Genomic DNA, 23,425 nt, shown 5'->3' with positions numbered 1-23,425 from the left:
CATATCTATTGAAAAATCTTCCCTGGGGAACCAAAGGACAGGACAAGGGATGGAATTCTGGGCCTTTACATATATTACAACTGAGCCTTTGGTCTACCAGGATGCCGCATACTCATATTGTTAATAGTAAGAAGGCTAAACTTGGCCGGCTGTGGTGGCTCACGCCTGCCATCCCAGCACTTTGGGAGGCTGAGACAGGCAGATCACAAGGTCAGGAGATGGAGACCATCCTGGCTAACATGGTGAAACCCCATCTCTACTAAAAATACAAAAAACTAGCCGGGTGAGGTGGCGGCGCCTGTAGTCCCAGCTACTTGGGAGGCTGAGGCAGGAGAATGGCGTGAACCCAGGAGGCGGAGCTTGCAGTGAGCCGAGATCGTGCCACCGCACTCCAGCCTGGGTGACGGAGTGAGACTCTGTCTCAAAAAAAAAAAAAAAAAAAAAAAAAAAAAAAAAGCTGAGCTTTACAGCAGCTTCGAAGCCCTTGGTGGGATGGAGGGCTAGAGAGGGTCCAGAGCTGACCGTACTGTCTGTCCCTTGGGCACCTCCTTTTCTCAACCTCACTTTTCCTCTAGCCTAGTAAGTTGTAAGGTCTTATGGTCTTGGACCAGAGAAGCCCTGGGTCAGAGGATTTGATGGCTAATGCCATGAAAAGCAGGAATTGAGTCTTCCCATCTCCACATAGGGCCTGGCAGACGTGTGCACACACAGTGTGGAGCAAATGAGGGAGGCACATGTCTGTGGGTTGTGTGTGAAGTACAATGGCCTTATTTCAATTTGCCTGTGTGAGGAAGGACTGGCAAACAGGTTTTGCTTCCAGAAAACCTTTTCTGGGTCGGGGCAGGATACCAGAGAACCCTAGCCTCTTCTTAGTTACAAATGTTTAAAAGTGAGTTTGGGAAAAGTAGCTTGCAACCTGAAAGATCTGACAGAGCCATGGATATTCAGACAGAACCACAGTATTTCCTACTTTGGATCGAGTTTCCCGGGAGCCCATGGAGCCAGGCAGCCTGTGTCTGAGGTGGGTCCGATTCGTTATTTTTGTCCTGTGTTGTTTGACATTACAACCTTCAGAGTGAATCTATGTGACTGCTCATCTTGTCATCACTTTCAAATTCTTTCTGTGAGGATTCCTTGATTCTCCCCAGTGTTAGACACAAAACTCCTGAAGAGAAGGATATGCATTGTTCAATTCTTTGAGTTCTAATTTCTGATTTTCTCAGTTCAGTTCATAGTACAAGGTTCTGTGACTTTAATAACAAGGAAGCTCTAGACAATGTTGAATTCATGTATTGAGTGCAGCCTGCCCTCGCAGGGAAGCCCCTCTCCCGTTTCTGACCAGCCATGGACTCTCTGCTTCCTCTCCCCCAGAAGCCCTCTAGAAGTTTCTAGGCCCTGTGCACACACGTTTTTGCTGGGCCCTGAGTGCTAGAAGCTACCACCTTCTCCTGGAAGTGAATTCCAGAGGTAGAAAACCTCTGCTTAACCTCTGTGGAAGTACACTGTGCCCTCCACAGCATAATTTTCTTGAAAATATGGATAAAGGGAGGATAATGTGCCAGTAGAAAATTGAGGCAAAATAGTTGATGGGCCAACACATGGTTCTGAGGAAAACCATCCAAGCAGCTCACTCCTCCACACAGCTCGACTGGTTTAGTCTGCGGCTTGGACCCCAGTGTGGTGCCCCATGGGGAAGCCATCTCTGGCTTGCAGTGATGAAGGAACACTAGATTCTGGCTCTGCGGCTCCGGTGCATCCAGGGTTCGGACTCAAGGTGGGTGCGGAAGAGGATAAACTTGCGCATGGCACCAAGGTGGGCATCTATCTACCAGGTGGTCTGTTTCCAGAGGCCTCTGCTCCTGTAACACAACCCATAGCTGGAAGACCTCGGGCTGAGGACAGGAGGTGGCCAGCTGGTACAGTGTGTCAATGTATGACTTCAAACTCGAGCGAGAACCTGTTCTAGGTATACGGGATGGGGGTGCGTGTGCTCCTCTCATTGTCAACCTCCTCTCATTGACCAACTTTTTAGATTTGCAGAGAACTATGGAGATTCTGGAAAGTGGGACTTTGAGTGGTAAAACCAGGGCAGTCCAGGGCAAATCACAAAGGTTGGTTATCCTACTAGTAACCCAGGAGAAATAAGGCAGAGAGCAGAATGCTCTTACTTCTGCTACCAAATCTCAGCTTACTCAAGGAGCTGTGTTTTGGGAGCTAAAGAAAGGAAGATATATAAGCTAAACTTTCGATTCTCCATTTCTCAACTCCAATTTGAGTAGAAATTTCCCTGTCTATTCACTTTCCAGTAAATTAGCTTCATGGAGATATGATTAGGGTTCTTTATGAAAGACCTTCATCACTCACTGGGACTTGCATGCCCTAAACAGAATTAAACACTCTTTTTTTCTTTCTCTTTTTTTGTTTTTTTGTTTTTTTGTTTTTTTGTTTTTTTGTTTTTTTGTTTTTTTGCTTTTTTTTTTTTTTTTTTTTTGCGACAGTCTGGCTCTGTCACCCAGGTTGGAGTGCAGTGGCATGATCTTGGCTCACTGCACCCTCTGCCTCCTGGGCTCAAGCAATTCTCTTGCCTCAGCCTCCTGAGTAGCTGGGATTACAGGTGCACGCCACCATGCTTGGCTAATTTTTGTATTTTTAGTAGAGACGGGGTTTCACCATATTGGCCAGGCTGGTCTCAAACTCCTGATCTCAGGTAATTCACCTGCCTTGGCCTCCTAAAGTGCTAGGATTACAGGCATGAGCTACTGCACATGGCTGACACCCTTTATTTCCATTATTCCTGTAGTAATGATTTGTTCCCCCTTCTAGTGTCTTGCCCTCTCACTACACTATTATTTGCACTATCATTTTAATGGTCTGAGGGCTCAGCATGTCCATGAGCTCATCCAAATTCCATATACCCCGGCCACCAAACATAAAGACGTGAAAGAAGCAAGGCTGATAACAGCCCTAGCAGTGTAGACAAAATTGGTGAAAGCTACAGCTTCTATCGATTGTCAATCCAAGATATGAATAAGCAGAGACTTAAGAGGCTTAGACTTGATACAAATGGATTTCCTCTACCCCTTGGCAATGGACAAACTTTTAAAAAGCATTAAGAGGTGCCAAGGTCAGGGAGAAGCAGAAATGAAGGAATAAGTTTGGAAGAGCTTAAGTTTGCCTAGTGGTAAATATTCAGTAATTCATTCTTTCATGAAATACTGCCCTGTCCTTTCTTGGGTATGTCTCCTTCATAGGAGACTGGGTGAAGTGAATAAGATGATGAACATAACTTATTTAGCAACTCCAAATTGGTAATCAGTATATGTAAACTTACACATTTAGCATTAAGCAAAAATAGATTGAAATGTAGAGGCTTTTAAATAAAACCTGCCCCCAAACCTTGGTTAATCTTTTGAGACTGCATAGCCACTAGTTGAAAGCCATGATATTTATGTGTTTCCAGATGACATCGTTGATAGCCTTCAACTATCGACGATGACAGACAATCCGTTGGGAACTCGATAACAGACACCACGTTGATGGTATTTTGTTTTTTCATAGTTGTTTTTGCGTGGAATGGATGTCTCCCTTCTTCACATCTTATGAGTGGACACTCAATCCATCTTCTTCCAGCTGAGAGGAAAATGAGCAACAGCCACTGGAAACAACACGAGCTTCCTGAACACAGGAATATAAACCATGAGAGGATAGCTTAGAAAAGTATTTCCTGAAATAAAAGGATAAAACCACAGAGAACTTTTGCAGTCACCAAAACCCACAGACTTAACACAATCCACATAAGAACTTAATTAGGACACATGCTTGTATATTTACAGAAAAAGAAAGTATGACAGCAAAACAAAGTTTTGGCCAGGTCATTCATGCATTTAGAGATTATGTCAAAGGGGAGTTAGAAAGCATAGTTGTTGCCTTGGAAGACTTCTTGGTATTGTTAAAAATTTTGAAATCCCAGAGATGATAACAACTTGTGGATCAACTGGAGTCAAGTGGGGGCTGGGCAGGAGGTGTGACTAATGGAAATTGGTGACTAATTTATGTCACATGCCACCTATATCACTGGCAAGTGGGTTAGTGGGGAGATTTGAGACCTTATGGCTTTCAGCCAGGTTAAATGACCCACACCTTTCTCTGATACTACCCCTCATCCCCTTAGTTTTTCACAGTGCTCAAAGAATTAATGGTAAGAATTGCTCTGCTGAACTGAGGAGCCAGGGGGAGATGACTAAGTGGCTAGGATGTCACTCAGAGTCATTGGGAGACTCCAGAAGTCAGGGACTGGAATTTGGTTTTACAAGTAGATTCCCTAATCCACACATTGTACTGCTGTCTTGAGTGTGTAGGTGTCGCAGGTAACACATCTGCAGTAGGCCATCATCAGAAAAACTCTTTGCAGTGACCTTGACATAGTGAAATTGCTCCCTGGTAATTAGCTCGAGGGTTCCGAGGAACAAATCTATTCTTACAGTCAACCTCTTTGTCTTCTGGAAACCAGGAAACAGGGTTCTAGTTTCCATCCTGATTACATCTAGCTGTGTGACTTTCTGGATTTTGATTTTCTTTCTGTAGTATGTGGAGTTGAATCATATTTGTAATCTGTTAGATTCCTACCAGACCTAACATTCTATGAACTTGGGGTATTTATAGTCCTATCTGGAAATACATAAACCTCTTTTTGAGTCTATTATTGGACAAAGGCAAAGAAAAAAGATGGAGCCCTGGTTCAGCATCTCCTAGCAGAATTGTTTCTGAGGTTGTTCCTTAACTTTTGCATGAGGTGTCCAGTTATCTTTCCCAGGGAGCCAGACAAATGCCAACTGGAGGCAGTTTCGGGAAAAAAGATGATGCAGATTTTAACAATGCAATGAAAGCCACCATGTTTTGACAGCCCTATTCTAAGGGCAAAGACAAAGAGGGATGGGAGGTAAGGGAGCTGATTTTGATCCCTATGACAGAATGGTCATATTCTGTTTTCTCCTAAAAATCAAACTAGAAGATTTAGTCAATCATACTCTCCATATGGAGGTAGACTTTTAGTTGCTACAAGCCTTTAACCTCTTAGAAATTTTACTCACATGTTAGAGGAAAATATTTGCGTATCATTCTCAATGTTACTGGGCATCATAGGCCCACTGGCAACATATTTCAATACTAGACTTGACCTTGGCTGTATGTCACATTATTCAGTATGGCTTTTTTGTTTCTTCCCGAAATGAAGGTGAGACCTGGCCCTCCACTTTTGTCTGTCTTTCCCTAGTGAAAACTTTCCTGACCAGGGTTGGCTCCTTGGAAAACTGTGATGTACACAAAGGTCAACTTGACCGACTTTTCCCTGTAGTCCCTCAGCTCTCCTGATAGGATTACATTCCTGTGATGCCATTGTTCAAAAATAAGTCTTTTAATTTTAGAATAGTTTAGATTTGCAGAAAAGTTGTGAAGATAGTACAGAGAGCTTTCAGCTACCTCATGTCCAACCTCTCTACCCTACTGTTAAGATCCTTCATTAGTATGGCATAAATTTGTCACAATTTTAATGAGCAGATATTGATACGTCATTAACTAAAGCCCATACTCCATTCAGATATTCTCAGCTTTTACCTAATGCCCTTTTACTATTCCAGGTCCCATCCAGGATACCACACTACATCTAGTTGTCATGTGTCTCCTCAGGCTCCTCTTGCTGTGATGGTTTCTCAGACTTTTCTTGTTTCTGAAGACCTTGACAGTTTTGAGGAGTGCTGGTTAGGCATATTGTAGTGTACTTTTTAAATTGGATTTGTCTGATGATTTCCTCATGATTAGATGGGGATTACAGGTTTTTGGAGAAAGACCACAGAGGTGAAGTGCCATTTTCCTCACATCATATCAAGGGTACGTGCCCTTGTTCTTCTTCTTTCTTCATCTACTCCTTACTTGTTGCCTTTTGAGGCACACGCTTTGAGCCTTCTAGACAGTGTCCATTCTGAGTACCACATATGATATCAGGTAACCTCCACTACCTCCAGAATCTGTATTTCCATGACTTATCTTGGTTGATAAGTCCATTCACCCTGGTTACCTAGTGGAGGTAGTATTTGCAAAATTTTTTTCCACTGTAAAGTTATTCTTTTCACCCCTCTTTTATACTGTACTCTTTGGAAGGAAGTCACCAAACACAGCTACACCTAAGAAGTGGGGGGACCTATGCTTCCACAGGGCAAAGTAGCAACATAAGTCATTTGCATCGGAGATTTGAGTGATGCCACTTGACAGCTTAGATTTGCTTTCTACAGACTGGGCCTCTTCAGTTCGTATCCCAAATGTAAACCTCTTCTCAATGGCTCTTCTCACATGGAAAATTGAGTATCTAGTGTTCTACTCTGTATTTGGTTTGATAACTTCTAGTTATTCTGATGAACTCACCCAAGTTTGCATATACATAGGGATCAGTGTATCATCCTTCCCAGCCTGCAGAGGGATACTAACAAACTCCCTTTGCAGAAAATATTTAAGCCAAGGAATTATGTCTAGAAATAACCTTGTTAAACACAAGCTACTTCAACAGTGAAGTTTGTGTTTAAGAAGCTACTTGAACTCCTTCTCCTTTGGCTTCAGTCACTGTTCTGTCTTCTGTTTTTCCTTCTAACCCACAGGCTGCTTCTCAAATGCCCTTCTTCTTTCTTCATCCACTCCTTACTTGTTGCCTTTCGAGACATAGGCTTTGACTTTTCTACGCAGTGCTCATTCTGAGTACCCCATATGATGGTATCAAGTAACCACCACTACCTCCAGAATCTATATTTCCAGCCTGGCTTTCTCCCCTAATTTTCTGATCTACATGTGAAAGTATTTACTAATCCTTTCATGCAAATGTTATACAGACACTTCAAACTCAATATCCAGAAAATGGTTTTGTGATTGTGCTTCACTGGACTGCCTCTCCTCTTACATTTCTAGTTCTTTTTTTGACGACCCCATTACCTACAAATTATTTCAAGAGAGAGCCCTATTATTATATATGACCTCTTCTCCCCCCACCACCCACGTCTATGGTTCATTAATATCTGTCAGTTATGAATCTTTCAAATTTGTTTCCTACAATTTTACCTTGGGTCCCGGTCGTATCTCCTATGTATCCCTTCTCATGATCTCTCCTTACTCAGTCCTTCTCGCCTTAAATCGTTCTCCACACTGCAGGATATCTTTCTAAAATGACAATTGTGTTCTTTATATTGCCAAGAGCTTCATTCTAAAGATCAAGCCTGGCCTGCTGGCCACTGTTCTAAGCCAGTTGAACAAGTAGGGGCCTGTTCTGTGGCAGTGCTAGGCATCATGCTGTGACACATGGTGAGAAGTCATGCTTGCCCATGGAGAAGCAGAGTAGGCAATACTTGAGCCGGGCCTGCTTAATTGAGACGAGAGTTGAACAATGTTGAAATTCCACCTGGTGAAATTGAAGACCGCGACAAATGTCTGACATATTGAGTACTCCAAGTCACTTTAAAGATACTAGCAAAGTAGAGAACGAGCTGCTGATTTAGCCAAATAATTTTATTTTGTTCCTGAATCATCAAATTTTAATATTGGTGGAATTGCCAGAATTATAAAACTCTAATTTACTTTGTTCTCCAAAGCATTTTTTTCCACTCTACTCTGAAAAGACTATAATAGATGCATATTTTAGGTTGTATGTTCCAATTGAGTAGTATAACTTGTTTGGTGCAAAGCCCACCATGATAGCATGAATATGTGAATATCCAATAAATAGAATAGCCGCTCAAAGAATATTGGTAGAGAAATTATTCACTTGAATAGAGTGATTTTAAGCCTTTTATAGAAAGTCTTACAAAGGGCCAAGTGGTGGTAATCTTTATATTTGCATTGCCTCTGAGCTGATGAGGCTGGTAAACATGGATTACTAATAATATTAACACCAATAATACTTTTACAGTCTTGTGCTGGTTAATGTGCAAATCCCTTTACATATATTGACTTATTAAATTAGCCCACATCTATATGAGGTTGATCCTATTATCCCCTTTTTATAGCTGAGAAACTGAAGCTTCAAGTTGAAGCAATTTACCTGAGGTTCTATAGTGAGTAAGTTGCAAAGTAGGGAAACCAGCCTGGGCAGGTTGATTACACAGGGCACACTCTTAGTTGCTATTCTGGGTAATAAAAATGGTGATTTAAAAATCCCTTAATTTTATAGTTCTTTACAGAGCCCTTCCATATGTACTATAATCACATCCTAATGACCTTGGTGATCAGGGTGATGGTGGCAAGTACTCTAATTCCTGGATGTCTAACACCTTGTGGGTTTCTCCTGCTGCTCACTCACAGTCAAACCAGAGTTACCATTACTTATGTGGGTATCTGCTCTAACTGTAGGCCTTTCATACTCTGGAATATCTCATTTATTGTGTAAATAATAAACATTTTTTACATATCCCATTATGTCTACAATTCTGTGTTTCCCATGGTAATCTCTTAATACTTACTGAATTGGATTTCTCTTATAGATGATGGTACTGAATACTAGAGTTAATGAGAGCCAGCAATATTAATTTTCCATGTAAATTATCGGGCTTTGTTTTTTTTAATCCCTTCTTGTATAGAGATTGACCTTATCAACTGTCTATGTGCTTATCAAAAGGCTCCAAATTGAGCTGATGAGAGAAGCAAGATCAGGGATTGATAAAATTCAGATAACTTTAAAACTGAGTTTTTAAAATATATACAATTTTCTTCCTGGTGATAGTAGTGGTGTTTTCTTTATTGTCATTTCTTACTGGCCAAGTCCTATCAGACATTGTTACGGAAGTACAGGATTTCAATTTTCTCTTTAGCCTTAAGTTGTATGTTACTGGAAGAGATACAGCAACATACAAGATGCTAATGTAAGTAGGAAAATGGTTAAAAGTAAAGAGAAGAAATAAGGAGCAGAACAAATGGGTGAATGGAAAACCGGCAACGTCTGCATCCACTCTCCTCTAGTAACAAAGAGGCTTACTGTATACTTCCTTCATGCATAAAGAGGTATCTGTGGCACTCTGGATGAGTGCCCAGAACCAACAGCCATTTAAGAGACTGGCTGTCTTCTTGCAGAGTAGCCTGGATAAATCCTCATGATGTCAGGAGCAGTGGCCATTGTTACTCTTTCCCATGGGATAGAACAATGAGAGGCTCAGTAGGCAGAGCATGAACTGAACTTGCTTGGTGGAGAGATGTTACCTGTGTCCAACTACCGGCAGTGCAACTTACTGTGTGAATTTGGCAGTGTAACTTTGTGAATTATGCAACCTCTCACATGTCAATCTCCTCATCTTTAAAATGTGCCTAAAATAAATGTGATCCAGAGCTGTTGTGACAATTGGAAATAATGTATTCAAAGGTCAAGGATGGCAAATGGCTTACATTCAATATGTGTAGCTATGTTTTCTAGTTTAAGAACCAATACTGATGATGGCCTCAGTTCTAGCCACTGACTCCATACTCATCTCTCACTTAATATTCCCCAGATAAAAATTGAAGTTGTAAAAAGATCATTCTCCTGAGACTTGGGAAAGCCGGTTTCTCGATTTAGTTCAATCTGAAGAGCACATCAGTTTTAAACATGGTTCCCAGAGAGTGTGACTCCATCTACTCCAAGAATCTCCCAGGCCAGGGCACATTAGGGCAAATTCAGGAGCATGGAATCTGCCAAACCTTCTGTCCCCTAATCCCGGTCTATGATTCTTGCCCCACCCTGCCCTCTGGGCTAGTCTGACCTCTGTTTTTCACTCCACATTATATTTGGCATTTTTATCACCAGGGCTTGAGCAATTGGGCAAAACCTTCTGGCTAGAACTGGGCATTATTTCCGAGGAGTTTTCCTCAGTGAACTGACACCTCACTGGGTACGAGTGGGTGGTTTTGACAGCTGCAGGGAGAGGTGCCGTGTCCTGGGGTGGGATGGGTGATGAATACACCATAAATTCCCAGTCTGCCTAGAGCATAAATCTGAGGGCTGCACAAGTTCCGAGGCAAGGAAATTGGAAATACGGCGCCAGGTAAACAGACCTGAGTCAACAGGAGCAAAGAAACAAGTGTTGTAGCCCTGCTGTCCACAGCCTGGGGTTGGGTGTTCAGAGAGCTGGATGGCAGGCTGCTTAAGAGTCGTCTTTGGTTTTTATGGTTTTGTGAGGTTAGGGAAAGAAAATAAATGCAAGGCAAGGGTGGGACTCCTCCTTGCAGTGGCCGGGGCAAACACACACAGCTCCATGGCACCCGGCAAAGTTTCCAGGATGGCTCAATGCTGTTGGCTCCTCCTTCCTCCAGAGAAGTGATGAGAGGGCTGCTCGGCTGCCCCACAGGTTACTGGTGGGCAGGTACCTGGTGGAAACACAGGCTGCAAGTCAATATGCCTTGGATCCAGGCCGTGTGTTGCTACTAATCAGTGACATGATTTCAGGCCTCCTGACTCCTCTGAATTTCAGTTCCCTCATTTATAAAATGAACAAATACCCATATCATACCTACCGAGAAGCTCAAATGAGATTACAGGTGTCAGATAATTTTGTAAATGTCTTATTGTGTGAAATCGTCAGACTTTGTGTGAACATTTATTAATATGATATCCATGAGCACTTTTTAGGTGCTTGACACATGCTAGGTGACATACAGGATTGACTAATTTGCGGGACTCAGCGCAAAATAAACACATGAAGTCCCTCTTTCAAGCAGAAGGAAAATCGTGCAGTTAAAGGTACTAAAAGAGCTTTTACTCTCCTCCTTGATCCCTTTCTACCTGTCAATGTGGTTTTCATTTGTTATTTGGTGTGGCACTCTTGGGTGTGGGGATACCTGTGGATGAGTGCAGACCCTCACCAGCTCCTTTGATGTTGTGGTCCATTGACTGCTGGACCAGTGTGCCATGTCCTGGCTGCAGTTGGGGAGGTTGAAACGGGCATCTCCCCTTCTCCAACCCATGGTGGACTGGTGATGTGGTTATCTGTCCCCTCCGAATCTCATGTTGAAATGTGATCCCCAGTGTTGGAGGTAGGGTTTGGTGGGAGGCATTTAGGTCATGGGGGCAGATCTCTCAAGAATGTCTTGCTGCTCTTCCTGTGGTAATGAGTTCACGTGAGATCTGGTTGTTTTAAAGAGAGTCTAGGCCCTGTTCTTTCTCTCTCTTGCTCCCCTGCTCTTGCCCCCACTCTTGCCCTGTAGCTAGCTCCCTTTCACCTTCTGCCATGATTGCAAGCTTCTGAAGGCCCTTACCAGTAACAGATGCTGGCTCTGTTCGTTGTGTACAGCCTACAGAACTGTGAGCTCAGTAAACTGTGTTTTGTTTGTTTGTCTTAATGAGATTACCCAGTCTCAGGTGTTCCTTTATAACAATGTACACAGACTAATATGACTGGTGACCCCTGTGCTGGGACCCACTATGTAACTGAATGGGGTGGGTGAGAGCCTTGCCTCTGCTGAGTTGTTAAATAAACACACTCTGGTTCTGCTGGCCCTGGAAAGGTGTCACCATACCCTGTTCTGGCAGGCATAGGCCTACCCTGATCCTCTCTGTATCAGCGTGTGGGACCTGATTAGTCAGGGGTAGGTGACAATGAGACAGAGACCAGAGCACCAGATAGTGGGTAAGTGAGTGGCCAAGAAGTTGCTCTGGGAGGTGGTAGGAAGCAGAACCATGGCTGAGCCAGGCTCTAAGGCTCCCGGGTCATGCTCCATTGTCCTATTGGACTTCACTCACAGAACACAAATTCAAAGATAGAAACAGTTTCAGGACTGCGACTGCAGAGCATCGAACCTCCTGTGTGGGGGCCCCTTTTGAGCAGCATTATTGTGAGACAACGTAGGGTCCATGTCTTAAAGCTAGCCCAGGTGATTATTTTTCGAGGCTGAAGACAATACTGTAAGAGAGCTTCTCTTAATTCCCATTCCGCAGAAGAAGAAACTTAGGGTTTAAGTAGCTTGCATCAAGAATGTAGAGGCAGAGGTAACATTTGCACCCAGGTATAATTTAAATGAATCCAATAGGATATCTCTGGTATCAATAAATAGGTAAGTTGGGCTGTTAAACCATACTCTCCTCGGCGAGATTAGTAAACTAATACTTGAGTGTCACTAATCCCTTCAATAAGAAAAGTCATGGTGCATCCTCTGTCCAAGAAAAGACAATTTTCCAGCAACACTGAAGAGTCTGCACTGCTTGATGAGGAATCTAACACGCAAGGTGGTTCCTGAAACTTGTCTTGGTCATTAGTTATATTTGTGCATTCAACCATTCAGAAAACAATGACTGAGTTCCTGCCATAGGCAAGAATTTTGCTTGGTATTTCTGGGGAATATACAAGTGATTAAGGTCTCCTCTAAAGGAGTTTAATTCTGCCAGGAAACTTGAAAACACCATTCTTAATGTAAGTTAAGGAAGTGTCCTAAGGGAGGCAACAACTATTGCTGTGGGGTGGGGGATTCAAAGAACTGAGGCCCCTTGGAGGTGATGGAATAAGCCTCCTGGCTGGTGCTATTTAAGATGGTCTTATGTGAAGGTTGTGAGGAGAGATCATGAGGTGTGTATGAAGGAGGGAACAGCAAGGACGAATCCATAGAGGTTGGAAAAGCAACAGCCTGTTCTGGGAACTGTGCCTCCTCCAATTCCAAGCGTGTGTTTCATGTCCTTACCTGACCCTGCTCCTTCGCCACGTTTGGTTGATCTAGAGGTGTGCTTCTACTGTGAGTCTTTGTTCCAAAGAGATTCTAAGAATGAGGGTGTTGAGGGAGAGGAGGGACCCCCTTTTAGGGCCCTGTAGTCCCCCAAGCGTGGAAACCAAGGTAAATCCCCAGGCACCTAGCTAGCCCTGGGACGTAAATATGAACTTGATAAACAAGGTGATAGTAACCTAAAACAATAACAAGTTAGAATCAGGGGATGCTTTGGTTTCACTAGAAACTAAAGATAATGTAACCAAACACAAGTTCAGTCACATGCGGTTTGCAGGGTCCAATTAACACAAGTGAGGTCTGGTATAAAGAAAATAACTTTTTACTACAAAGCTAGCTTAGGAGAAGAAAATCCTTCCTGCCTTAAGGGTCTGATTTGCTTTTGGAGCAGAAAGTAAGTGCTTTTAAAGGTGGGGACCTATACAGGAGCAGAAGTGAGCAGGTGTGGAGGGTCCATGTACTTGCTTTGGTGCCTTACGTATTGGGCGGTCAAGCTGGCATTTTCATGGGCAGGAATACATTGTAAAGATGGCCAAAACTCTAGTGGGCATGGTTTGGGTTGTAAATAATCTTTTATCTCTTGAGGCAACCTTCTGGTGGGTGAGAGTTCTGCCCCAGAGCTTCTAAGCACACAGTTAGATGAACTTGCCCTGTAGAGAGTATCTGGTGAGGAGGAGGTAAAAGGCTATAAATTGCATTTCTAAAGAGATAAGTAGAAAGTGGAGAAGAAGAAGGAAGAAAAGAGAAAAAAAAAACTCTTAGAAAAATGGGGGTAATTGGTTATGATAACATATTAACATATGTCCCCAAGTTGTTTTTCAGAAACCCACACCCTCACCAATTGGATCCACTGGTGCATAGACCTCAGATAAGAGGGACCTGAAGACTAAACTCTGACCACTATTCTTGTTGAAAATTTTTTCCCGAGGGGCCTGGAGGCAGCCACACCCACGAGCCAGAGCTAACATTATTTTCTGCTGATTCCAATTTATTAAAGCTTCTCTTCCTTAACCAATTGAAAATAAAATCATTGAATCTACCTAAAACGTGTAAGCCCACGCTTCAAAATATCTGATCCTTTTAGGCCAACACTAATGTATAACCTCCATATATTGATTTATGATTTTGCTTGTAAGTTCTGCATTCCTGAAACTTACACCTGCCTTTCAAAACTGTTACTTACAAGCCATTGAGGTCAGGATATAAGCATTAGCTGCCTGTTCCTCCTTGCTTGGCGCCCTGCAAATAAACAACTTCGTTTCTATGGCTGCAAAATCAGTGTGCACATCTGGTCTTACTGCGCTGAGTGAGTGAACCCAAGTTTGGTTCTGTAACTGTATCTCTTGCTGTTGGAGAAGCTGTCGGCTGGCACTCCTGAGAGCCCTTGGTAGTGGTGTTTCCTGACATGTAGGATATGCCATATGCTCAGAGAATAAATGAAAGTGACGGGACAAGCATAGAAGCGGAGGCAAGAGGTGGGAAGGCAGGAGAGCCTTATTCCCAGTTCTTCCCAAGGCCCAGAGGTTGCATCAGCCTTCTGTTCTGCAGCCCTTCCTCCCAGTGTCCATTTGGTCACAGTCTTTTACCTAGACCACTTGGAGAGGACTTTGTGTCCCTTGAATCCAGAGACTTTTTCAAATACAGAGGCTATTGCAATGGTCTAGAGGAGGACTCAGGAGAGCCTGCTACAGGGCAAGGGAGAAGATGGAGGGGAGCGGGCTGCATGGAGAAGGCTTTATGGAGGCTCACATGATGGACTGAGCTCTCAGGATGTGGCAGCTGTGGATGCACAGAGACGGGCAGGGATGATGGCCAACACCAGATTTAAGGGATCACTGGCATTGGGAGGAGTGACTAAACACAGCACTGTTATAAGAGACATTAGATTAGTTTTATGCTCTAAGGAAAAAAAGCTGTTCAGGCATCCATAGTCTTAACCTTAAAGCAGCTGGAAATGTAAACCCATGTGGCAGGTGTAGGGGATTACACGCTGAGGCCCTGGAGTCACGCTCCTCTCCTGCTCAGATGCCCACTAGTTGTGCAGCTCTGGATATGTCTCTCTACACCCCATTTTATTGTCTATAAAATGTCATAATATCTAACTCAAGATTGTAATATGAATTAAATGAGAAAGGCACTAGTGCCTGGAACATAGTAAATTCTGTGAATCTTAGCAAAACCAAAACCAAGCGAAAACAAAACTTATGGATTACTGGGATAAAATTTCTCTTCTTCTGGGAAATCCTGTTCTTTATATCCTATTAACACAAAGAAATTGAGGAAAGTTATCCTAATATGTACTTAGACTTCTTAAAATGTTGAGATTATATTTTTATCAGTAGACAGATATTACGAGCCATTTGTACACAATGTAAGTTACAAGAAGTCATAATATCATATACCCCATATCCTACCTATTCAAATTTCTGGTTTTTCTCAGGACATTAACAAAGTTATTAGGAAAAATGGACTACCATGGCCAAAGATATCACAGAGAGCCCACCTGGGCCAACATCAGAAAGCAGTTTTCTTTAGAAAATAATTCTTCAAAAAATCAACGTAAGAATAGAGGTAGTTTAAAATGCTTAAAACAGAAGACATAAGTTGATGGTATAATTGTGACTCTAAATTTCCATTTATTCTATTTAGTATGCTTTGTATTATACAATATAAAAACTGCCCCCACACCAACCTATGGAATGTTGACACCTGAGATAATTGAAACTTCCCATAATTAAGTATTCCGCTGTTTTCCGATTGTGCTAAGAGAGAAACAACAACCAGTACAAGATTTCACGTCTTCAAAAAAAAAGCATTTGCACTTATTGAAATATGTTTTTAAAATGGGATGGAGTGGAATTCTTTCCATTTGGAAAATGTGTTTCTAGAGTTGCTAAAATACATGCATTTATAAAATGTCGGTAAAAGTTTCCCTCTACATTTTACCAGAAGGGAGATAAGGACTGGTAAGACGTGGTGTCACACAGACTTGGCTGCTTTCCGTTTTATGCCATCAGAGAGGAGGTTCTCTTCTTTTTAGCTTCTGCATTTTCTGTGGGTATTTTTTAGTTTAATTATTTACTTCAGCCTCTTTGGCCTCTGCTTTTTTTTGTTCTTTTGTCTAAAGATTTTTTTTTTCTTTCCTGCTGCATTTTTTTCTGTCTTAGTTTCCATTCACATAAGAGCTAAGTTAGCTGACCACCTTGCCTGTCTCCTTAGAATCTTCCTTTTCTGCTCTTTCAACTGAATTACCCTTCTGTTGAATTGCCCTGTCAGATGTAAGTTTCCAGGAAGATGATGCTCTAGAAATTCACACTTAAGGATTCATAAGAAAAACAGAGAGGGCAAATAATGACTTCAAAGTATTTTGATAAGCCTGTACATTTGTTTGTATAGTTAGCCATGGATTTCCAAGAATGTGGAGGAGGAGGAAAGGGAGGCAAAATTTCATGGGCCAATAGTAGGAAATTGACTTACAAAGCTCAGAAATATGATCTAGAGGCTTTAACAAAACACACACTGGGGTGATGCTATAAATAACTGGCAGCATGTGGAGTTCATTAAGAGGAGTGGTTCAGGCACCTTGGAAGGTAGCTGCAAGAGCAGGCACACTCCGAGATGTGCCCTTTGACTCACAGACTTCACAGATGTCGAGTTTCCAGGGGCTCTGGTCTCTCTGCGTCTGACCTTAGAAGTGTGGCCATGACTCGCCCTTTGTGAGGCCTGTCCCAGAGTAACCAGAACTTGAAGAACAAATGACTGGCGTGTTAATAGATTTAGCAGAGGGATTTGGACTCGGGATTGGTGATTTTACCATCCTAATTTTTTGTTCTCTGCTCTTTGTCATAACTGCTTAACATCATGCTAAAGTTTGTAGCTGTCTATCAAAAGAGCAATTGAATATAATTTCTGATGTTACTTACCAAAAAGGGATATTTCTGGGATTAGCCCAGCCCCCAAAGTGAAGAACATAAAAGTCTTACTTACCTAAATTCTTTTTTTTTGATGCTTAGCTAACTTCTTACCTCTTCAGCTTTGGAGTATTCCCTGAATTTCTCAATGTACCTCATCATGTTTTCCTTTGAATTGTTTTGGTCTCCAGTGTCTTGTGTTGTAGAAAGGGAATGGAGTTTCACAGACCCGAGTTTATTGCTTGGCTGTGACCCTTGTTATACTATCTTGCATAAATTCCAGATACTATAACCTTTTAGACAGGGATTACTTAATGAGTTTTTATTGCTTCATTACATTTATATTTTTACTTAATTTTCACTTCAACTGAATAGGAGATCTTATTACCTTTACATTTTACAGGTAGGGAAACAGAAACTCAGAAAAAGAAAAAAACTTATCCAAGATCACATGGCTCATAGGCGGTAAGGCTGTCAGGATTTGAATGTGGGTTTTCTACCCAAGTGCTTATTGATGCAGGTTAACTTTTCTGAGCCTAAGTTCCTTCATCTGTGAAATGGAAATAGTTGTGTAAGTGTAATGATTCAATGAGAAAGACAGCCTGAAGTGTTGGGATCAAAATTTGTCTATATGTAATTCCTTCCTTTCTTTCCTCCATTAATTAGGGTTTTATAATATGCTGTCACAGATCTTCTCATGTTTATAAGTGGAATTTTCATTTAGATCCTGAATTTTCTGTATGTGGTGGCTCTAGCTTGTGCAGACTCTATGGATCCCATCACACAGCACAGTGACTATCGGACCGCACACACATACAAGGATGGTGACTTGATCTGGATGATTGCGGTATCTCTTTCTCTGCTTTTGGATACTCCCAGGAGCCTAGCATTATGCCCCTCTGAGAGGCTAAGGCAATCTGGCATTGTCACAATCCTCCCTAAGTGAAAGTTCACAACTACCATATTGTCCCTGCAGGCAATTAAGTCTATGGAACAAGCAAGCAAGTCTCCAAATTATTTGGATATTTTCTTCAAGGATTCTTGGGAGCTTAATCTTCCCATTAGCTATCTGAAAGTATTATAGTATAAATATAGGCAAAAGTGGGAATATATGTGGGGCAGGTAAGTAGGGTATTTCTTTCCTGTCTGAACTACTTGCCCATGAGAATTTTTGAATGCAGTTTTTGAGTGAAGCATTTTAGCAAAAGAAAGAGATGTGGGAAGTAAAAGAGGAGAAAAGGAGAATGTTCAAGAAGAGTGGGTAATTGGCCCATCATCAATCTCTAGCATTTTCCAGCAGTTTGGGATATTAGATGATGGGAGTGTGCATGCCAGTGGCAGGGGTGGGGCAGGGGGCGACAGCCAGTGGTTCTCAATCCTGGCTGCACATGGAAACAACCTGGACAGAATGAAAAAATGCCAGTGGCCAAAACCCACCTCAGGCCAACTGAATCAGAACCTCTGGGAATGAGGCCCAGGAAATGAGTATTTAAAACAGTTCTTCAGGTCATTCTCATGTGTTTCTGGGGTTGAAAACAACTAACCTATACGGGTTGGCCAGGCCAGGCCCAGAAACAAGCTGTTTTCTGGCAATGTCTCTGGGAGAAGTTGTTAAAAGACTCTTGTTAGTCTTGAAATATAGGAAGGTGGATAATACCAGGGACCTCAAGAATGTGCATTTTGTGTATCTTTTTGGAGGAGGTAACTACCATTAATTTGTTGACAATAAATTGAGATTTCTTGTAAGAACCATGGGTGCGTGGTCTAGGGTAAACATCTTGATGTTCAGAGGTACTATAAAAGTGTAGAGAGGATGGAATAAGTGATACTGGAAGTAAGCTTGCTTTCTTTGTTGCACATCCATACCTCCAGAATATAGCTCATTCTCTGTCTTTCTTCTCTGGTCTTGAAAATAAGGGTACTCATTCATTTCAGCCTCTCCATTCTGCTGTTACTAACGCTACTGTTCTAGTGTGAAGAAGAGCTTACGTTTTCAATTTTTCCTTTGAAGGTTATTTCAACCTGTTGTTGGTGGCTACAACAAGCACCATTTTTATTTTCTTTAAAAGTCAGTTAAAAGGTAATGTGATGGGCATGAGTAGGAATCAAAGTGAATTGTTTGAATCCCTCATCTGTTAGTGAATTCTGTGACATTTGGTAAGTTTCTTTTTTTTTTTTTTTTTTTTTTTTTTTAAAGGAAAGAAATAAAAAAGTTTTTTTTTTTTTTGATAAAGGAAGCAACTACAGAAAGCTTTTATTTATTTGTTCAAAGTAACCAGTGCTATGGATGCAAAAAACCCCCCAACAACTCTTCCAACGCTACTTTCAAAACAAACATATCAAACTTGATTTTCATTAGGATGTAGTTATTTCGTCACACTAGTAAATCAAAATCCAAGACCCAAATTTTATATATATATGTAAATATATATTAAAAAACAATGTGAACAATTATTGAGCTTCATCTTCTGGACAAGAATGCCAAGTTAGTCTCTCTTCATAAAAAGCAATTACAATTTGAGGACGCTTCATATTTGCCTCTTTTGCCAGCACCAAGTCTGCCTCATCTGAATCTTTCCATTTCATAAGAAACATCAATTCTCCACTGCTGTCTGTGGCACCAATTATTCTTTCAGGATCAAGACCTCTGGCAAATCCTCTTGGTTTGTCAGCATCTCTTTTCTTCTTTGATTTGCTGTCATCAGATTCACTGTCAGATAAAGATTTTCTTTTTGTACCATCTTTTTCTCTGCCAGCTTTCTGAGAGTTAAGAAATGCTTCAATCAACTCTGGACAATCTAAATTTTCTTCAGGTTCCCAAGTATTGTCAGCATCTCGGAGCCTCACTTCTTAGTCTATAAAATGGGGAAAATATTACTTACTTGAAAAGGCTGTTGAGAGGTTGTGTAAGTGAATGAATGTTAAACATATAGGCCAATGTCAGGAATATGATAGTTGTCTGGTAAGCGTTGGTACTGCATTTTTTTTAAAAAAGTACATTTGTTCACTTCAGAGAGGAATAACTGTTAGATAGCTATAGAAAGAAATTAGAATAAAAACACCATACTTACAGAAATTCTGTTCACATTGGAAGACAGAGCACACATTATGCCAACTTCACTGGCATAGCAGGGCTACTTTCTATTCTTCAATTCTCCCATCCCTCATATCTACTAGACCTGTTTGGTCACACGGTTTCCAGATGTGGTACACAGTCCTTGCAATAAATACATAATGAAATTGTCAGTAGCCATATTAAGCCAGATAAATCAAGTTCTAATGCCAAGTTTTGAGGACCTAAGGTAAGAATTCAACAATTTGTATATACACAAATAATAGTTGTGTATATATAACTATGGAATGAGTATCCATTATTTGTATATACACAAATGCTATTGAGCTATGGAGTATATTAGGAGGGTTCATACAGTGCTACAACAGCCAACTCTAGAGACATTCACTGCCTTCCACTTGTATTGATTATAATTGGGCATCATGTTCAACTTTGTCCCATCTATGATTTGATCTGGACCAAATAAACTTAGGTAACTTTTTGATGTTGGGGTTAAACTAAACTGAGTTTGGGAAAATATATCAGATAAACAATTAGTAGAATTATTTCTCCGTTATTTCTATTTCTGAGCACCCACTATGTGTCAGGCACTATGCTCAGTTCTGGGTGGGGACGCTAAGGATGATGAAGAGCTGGCAAGTGAGGAAGACAGTAAGGCAGACTCAGATGACTATCCAAAAAGGTATTTCTAGCTGCTCCTTGGATCAGTTTTACAAAGATATTCATGCGTGTAGTTATAGCGGCTGGGGTTGTGATGGACGTAAGGGTTGCCAATTGAGAATATTTTCTGCCACCTTTTATATGAGGAGAGCAAAGACGTCTGCAGACGTCCTAATGAGTTTTCAATTTGTGAGATGCTTGGCATTGAGTTATAGTAGGTGGCAGATGGAGTTGCATGCCAGGTCAATAACTCAGATTTACAGGCCCACATATATTTGGAATTTCCTTAAGGCCCATTTCTGGAAAGGAGGTCTATCCTGGGAGAATTCTGATGCAAATGGGGTTAAGTTATCAGATGTCCTATTATTGCCATGTCATTAGCCATTTCTGATATTCGAAAGGAAAGGAATGTAGATATATGAAATTCTGGTGTCTGCCTCTTCAATAACAAAAGAGATTTGGGGAAGGAGGAGGCAGTTTTGAGTCCCCAGAAGTGGGAAGGACAACATTCAAATCCACTTGATTTCTCTGACTCTTGGAGTTCATGCAAAGGAAATTTTCCCAAGGGTCCTTGGAAACAGAATTCATTCTATTCCAAGTTGTTTCTAAAGAAGAGGTCATTATGGAGTCTTCCATCCTTTAACCTTTTTTGTATTCACCAAATCTTTAGTGAGAACCAAGAATGTACTCCTTGGATGCTCTTCGTTGTGGGTAAAAGAGTTATCACATCCTGGCTAACACGGTGAAACCCTGTCTCTACTAAAAAATACAAAAAACTAGCTGGGCGTGGTGGCGGGCGCCTGTAGTCCCAGCTACTTGGGAGGCTGAGGCAGGAGAATGGCGTAAACCCGGGAGGCGGAGCTTACAGTGAGCTGAGATCCGGCCACTGCACTCCAGCCTGAGCGACAGAGTGAGAATCTGTCTAAAAAAAAAAAAAAAAAAAAAAAAAAAAAAAGTTATCACAGATCACGTCTAAAAGAAAACCTTCCTGCCAAGAATAGGTCTGGCGATCTCTTCCCTAGAGCTTCTTACCAATGTATTGACTTACAGACTTATTGACTTATAGAACTACAGACCCTAAAGTGCTGACCAGGTATGTTTTGGTGAATGAGTCACTGTCACACAATAAGAAATTAAATCAGTTTATAGTTAATATTCTGTAAGTAGCATTTGCTGCCCTGCCCAAGTTTGGGTTTGGGTCCCTGGTGACATAGTCATCTCTAGAAGGTTCAGCCTATAGGAAGGTTCTAGCTTCAATTGTTCTACCTTCCTCAACATTTTGATGGCTGTTTGTTTAGAACTAATGGTTTATTTTGTCCACATGCCTGTGGATTTCTTGTTTAGACTTATTTTCTGTCTTGTATTATAGTTCTGTACATTCTTGTCTCAACTAATAAATGATAAGCTCTCTGAGAGTTGACTTCTGCATCTTTCTATAGCCTTGACGTATTGAGTGCTAATTTTGTTTGTGTCTGAAAGCATCAAGGTACATTTAAGCAGTAGGAGGGAGGAAATTAAGAGGACATGCATATTATTATGTGGTGGTAATGATAGTGGAGAAAGAGCAGGTGTCCTACCCTTTTATTTTGGTAATAGACGTAGGGGAGGTTTGTGGGTTGACTGTGTATAGAAGTTCAAATCTTTAAGGTGTTTGCTGCTGAGTCACATCTCACGTCCTTCTTTTCTCTTTTAAAATCTTTCTTCCTTTCTCTCTCTTCCCTCTTTCTCTCTCTTCCCTCTTTCTCTCTCTTCCCTCTTTCTCTCTCTTCCTTCCTCCCTTCCTCCCTTCCTCCCCTTCTGTCCCCTCTTCTCCTCTCTTCCCCTTCTGTCCCCTCCTCTCCTCTCCTCCCTTCTCCTCCCCTCTTGTCTCACTTTGTTGACCAGGCTGGTCTTGAACTCCTGGACTCAAGCAATCATCCTGCCTCAGCCTCCCAAAGTGCTAGGATTCACATCTTTCTTTTTGACCAGCTTTCTTGTTTGAGTTACAGCATCTCAAACTCCAAAATAAATGAAGTTCAGCACGGCATTGCAATCTGTGAGAAATTCTATGTTGTGTGTTGGTCCCTGAACTTCACTGGCTTATAATTCAGTAGAGAATTTGAGTCTTACTGCCTTGAAATCACTAGATAACTAGATGAGAATGTCCTTCAGGTTTCCAGGAAAGAGAGTTATGAACCAGGATTGGATAAGTTTAAAACATTTTAAAATTAGGGCTCAGATGTCCTCTTAAAAAAGGAATGGCATTTGGATGAGTAAAGAACCCAGGGGAGGGAGGTATTCTGTGAGAAGAGAGGGGATGTGACTCAAGGTGTGCTGATAGTCTGCCCTGTTCAAGGCTCTTTATTCTCATAAACTTTGGTCCCTTTCAGCAAAAGGTACATCTGAAGACACCAGACATGCCCCGAATGTTACAAAGAGACTACATACACAAGAAAGGAAACTACCCACTCTCCTAAAACTTCTTCCTTAAAAATGACAGCTATGACCATTTTTTGGACTGGGAAAGAACTAGAAATAGGGTAATCCATTCTGGAACTAAAGTCAGAAACTGTTAAAAACAACCTACATATGTTTAAGTTTTATTCATTAACTTTTGTCATTGCTTTTATGAAAGGCAGCTATGCCTTTGAATGTACTGCTCTCTGTAAACTTACATTGCTTTTTAAGCTTTAAACTCCAGGGTCACCTACTCTGTAATGCCTTCTTTGGCCCCAAATTTAGCACACTTATTTGTTACTGCATCTGGTCTCTTAGAACCTTTTGGGTCTTGCCATCATCAAAATGATGACCTTGATTGCACGAGTTTGGCATGAGTCTTTTTTCTCATTGTACTTGTAGCTCCTTTAAGGTCTCTAGATAAGGTCTGTCTCCATAGTATGTAGTAGATGCTCAATAAATTTATGAGAAAATAAATATTATTTGGAGCTATTTTTAGATCTAATAATTAGGTCATGGGACTGACCCAGTATGGCATTTCTTAATGTTATTAAGTAGAGGAATATTATAAAGGTAGGTTATATTTTATAATATTGTAAATTATTTTATAAATGTAAATTTAAATAAAAATAAA

At 41.3% G+C, this 23,425-nt stretch overlaps 1 protein-coding gene across 1 annotated transcript in view; it reads right to left on the bottom strand.

The window, feature by feature from the left end:
- Positions 1-18,843: 18,843 nt before the first annotated feature.
- Positions 18,844-23,425, bottom strand: part of LOC108526813 (chromobox protein homolog 3-like) — a 49,410-nt gene continuing 44,828 nt past the window's right edge. The window contains exon 2 of the mRNA XM_017867724.1: positions 18,844-19,456. Within this exon, the coding sequence (XP_017723213.1) occupies positions 19,074-19,456 (383 nt within the window). The 3' untranslated portion in view covers positions 18,844-19,073. The remainder of the gene's footprint in view (positions 19,457-23,425) is intronic.

The sequence above is a fragment of the Rhinopithecus bieti genome, unplaced genomic scaffold (genome assembly GCF_001698545.2).
Source record: "Rhinopithecus bieti isolate Rb0 unplaced genomic scaffold, ASM169854v2 scaffold_115, whole genome shotgun sequence".
Taxonomy (NCBI): domain Eukaryota; kingdom Metazoa; phylum Chordata; class Mammalia; order Primates; family Cercopithecidae; genus Rhinopithecus; species Rhinopithecus bieti.
Note: the sequence above shows the minus strand (reverse complement) of the source record. Positions and strands in the feature narration are given on the sequence as shown.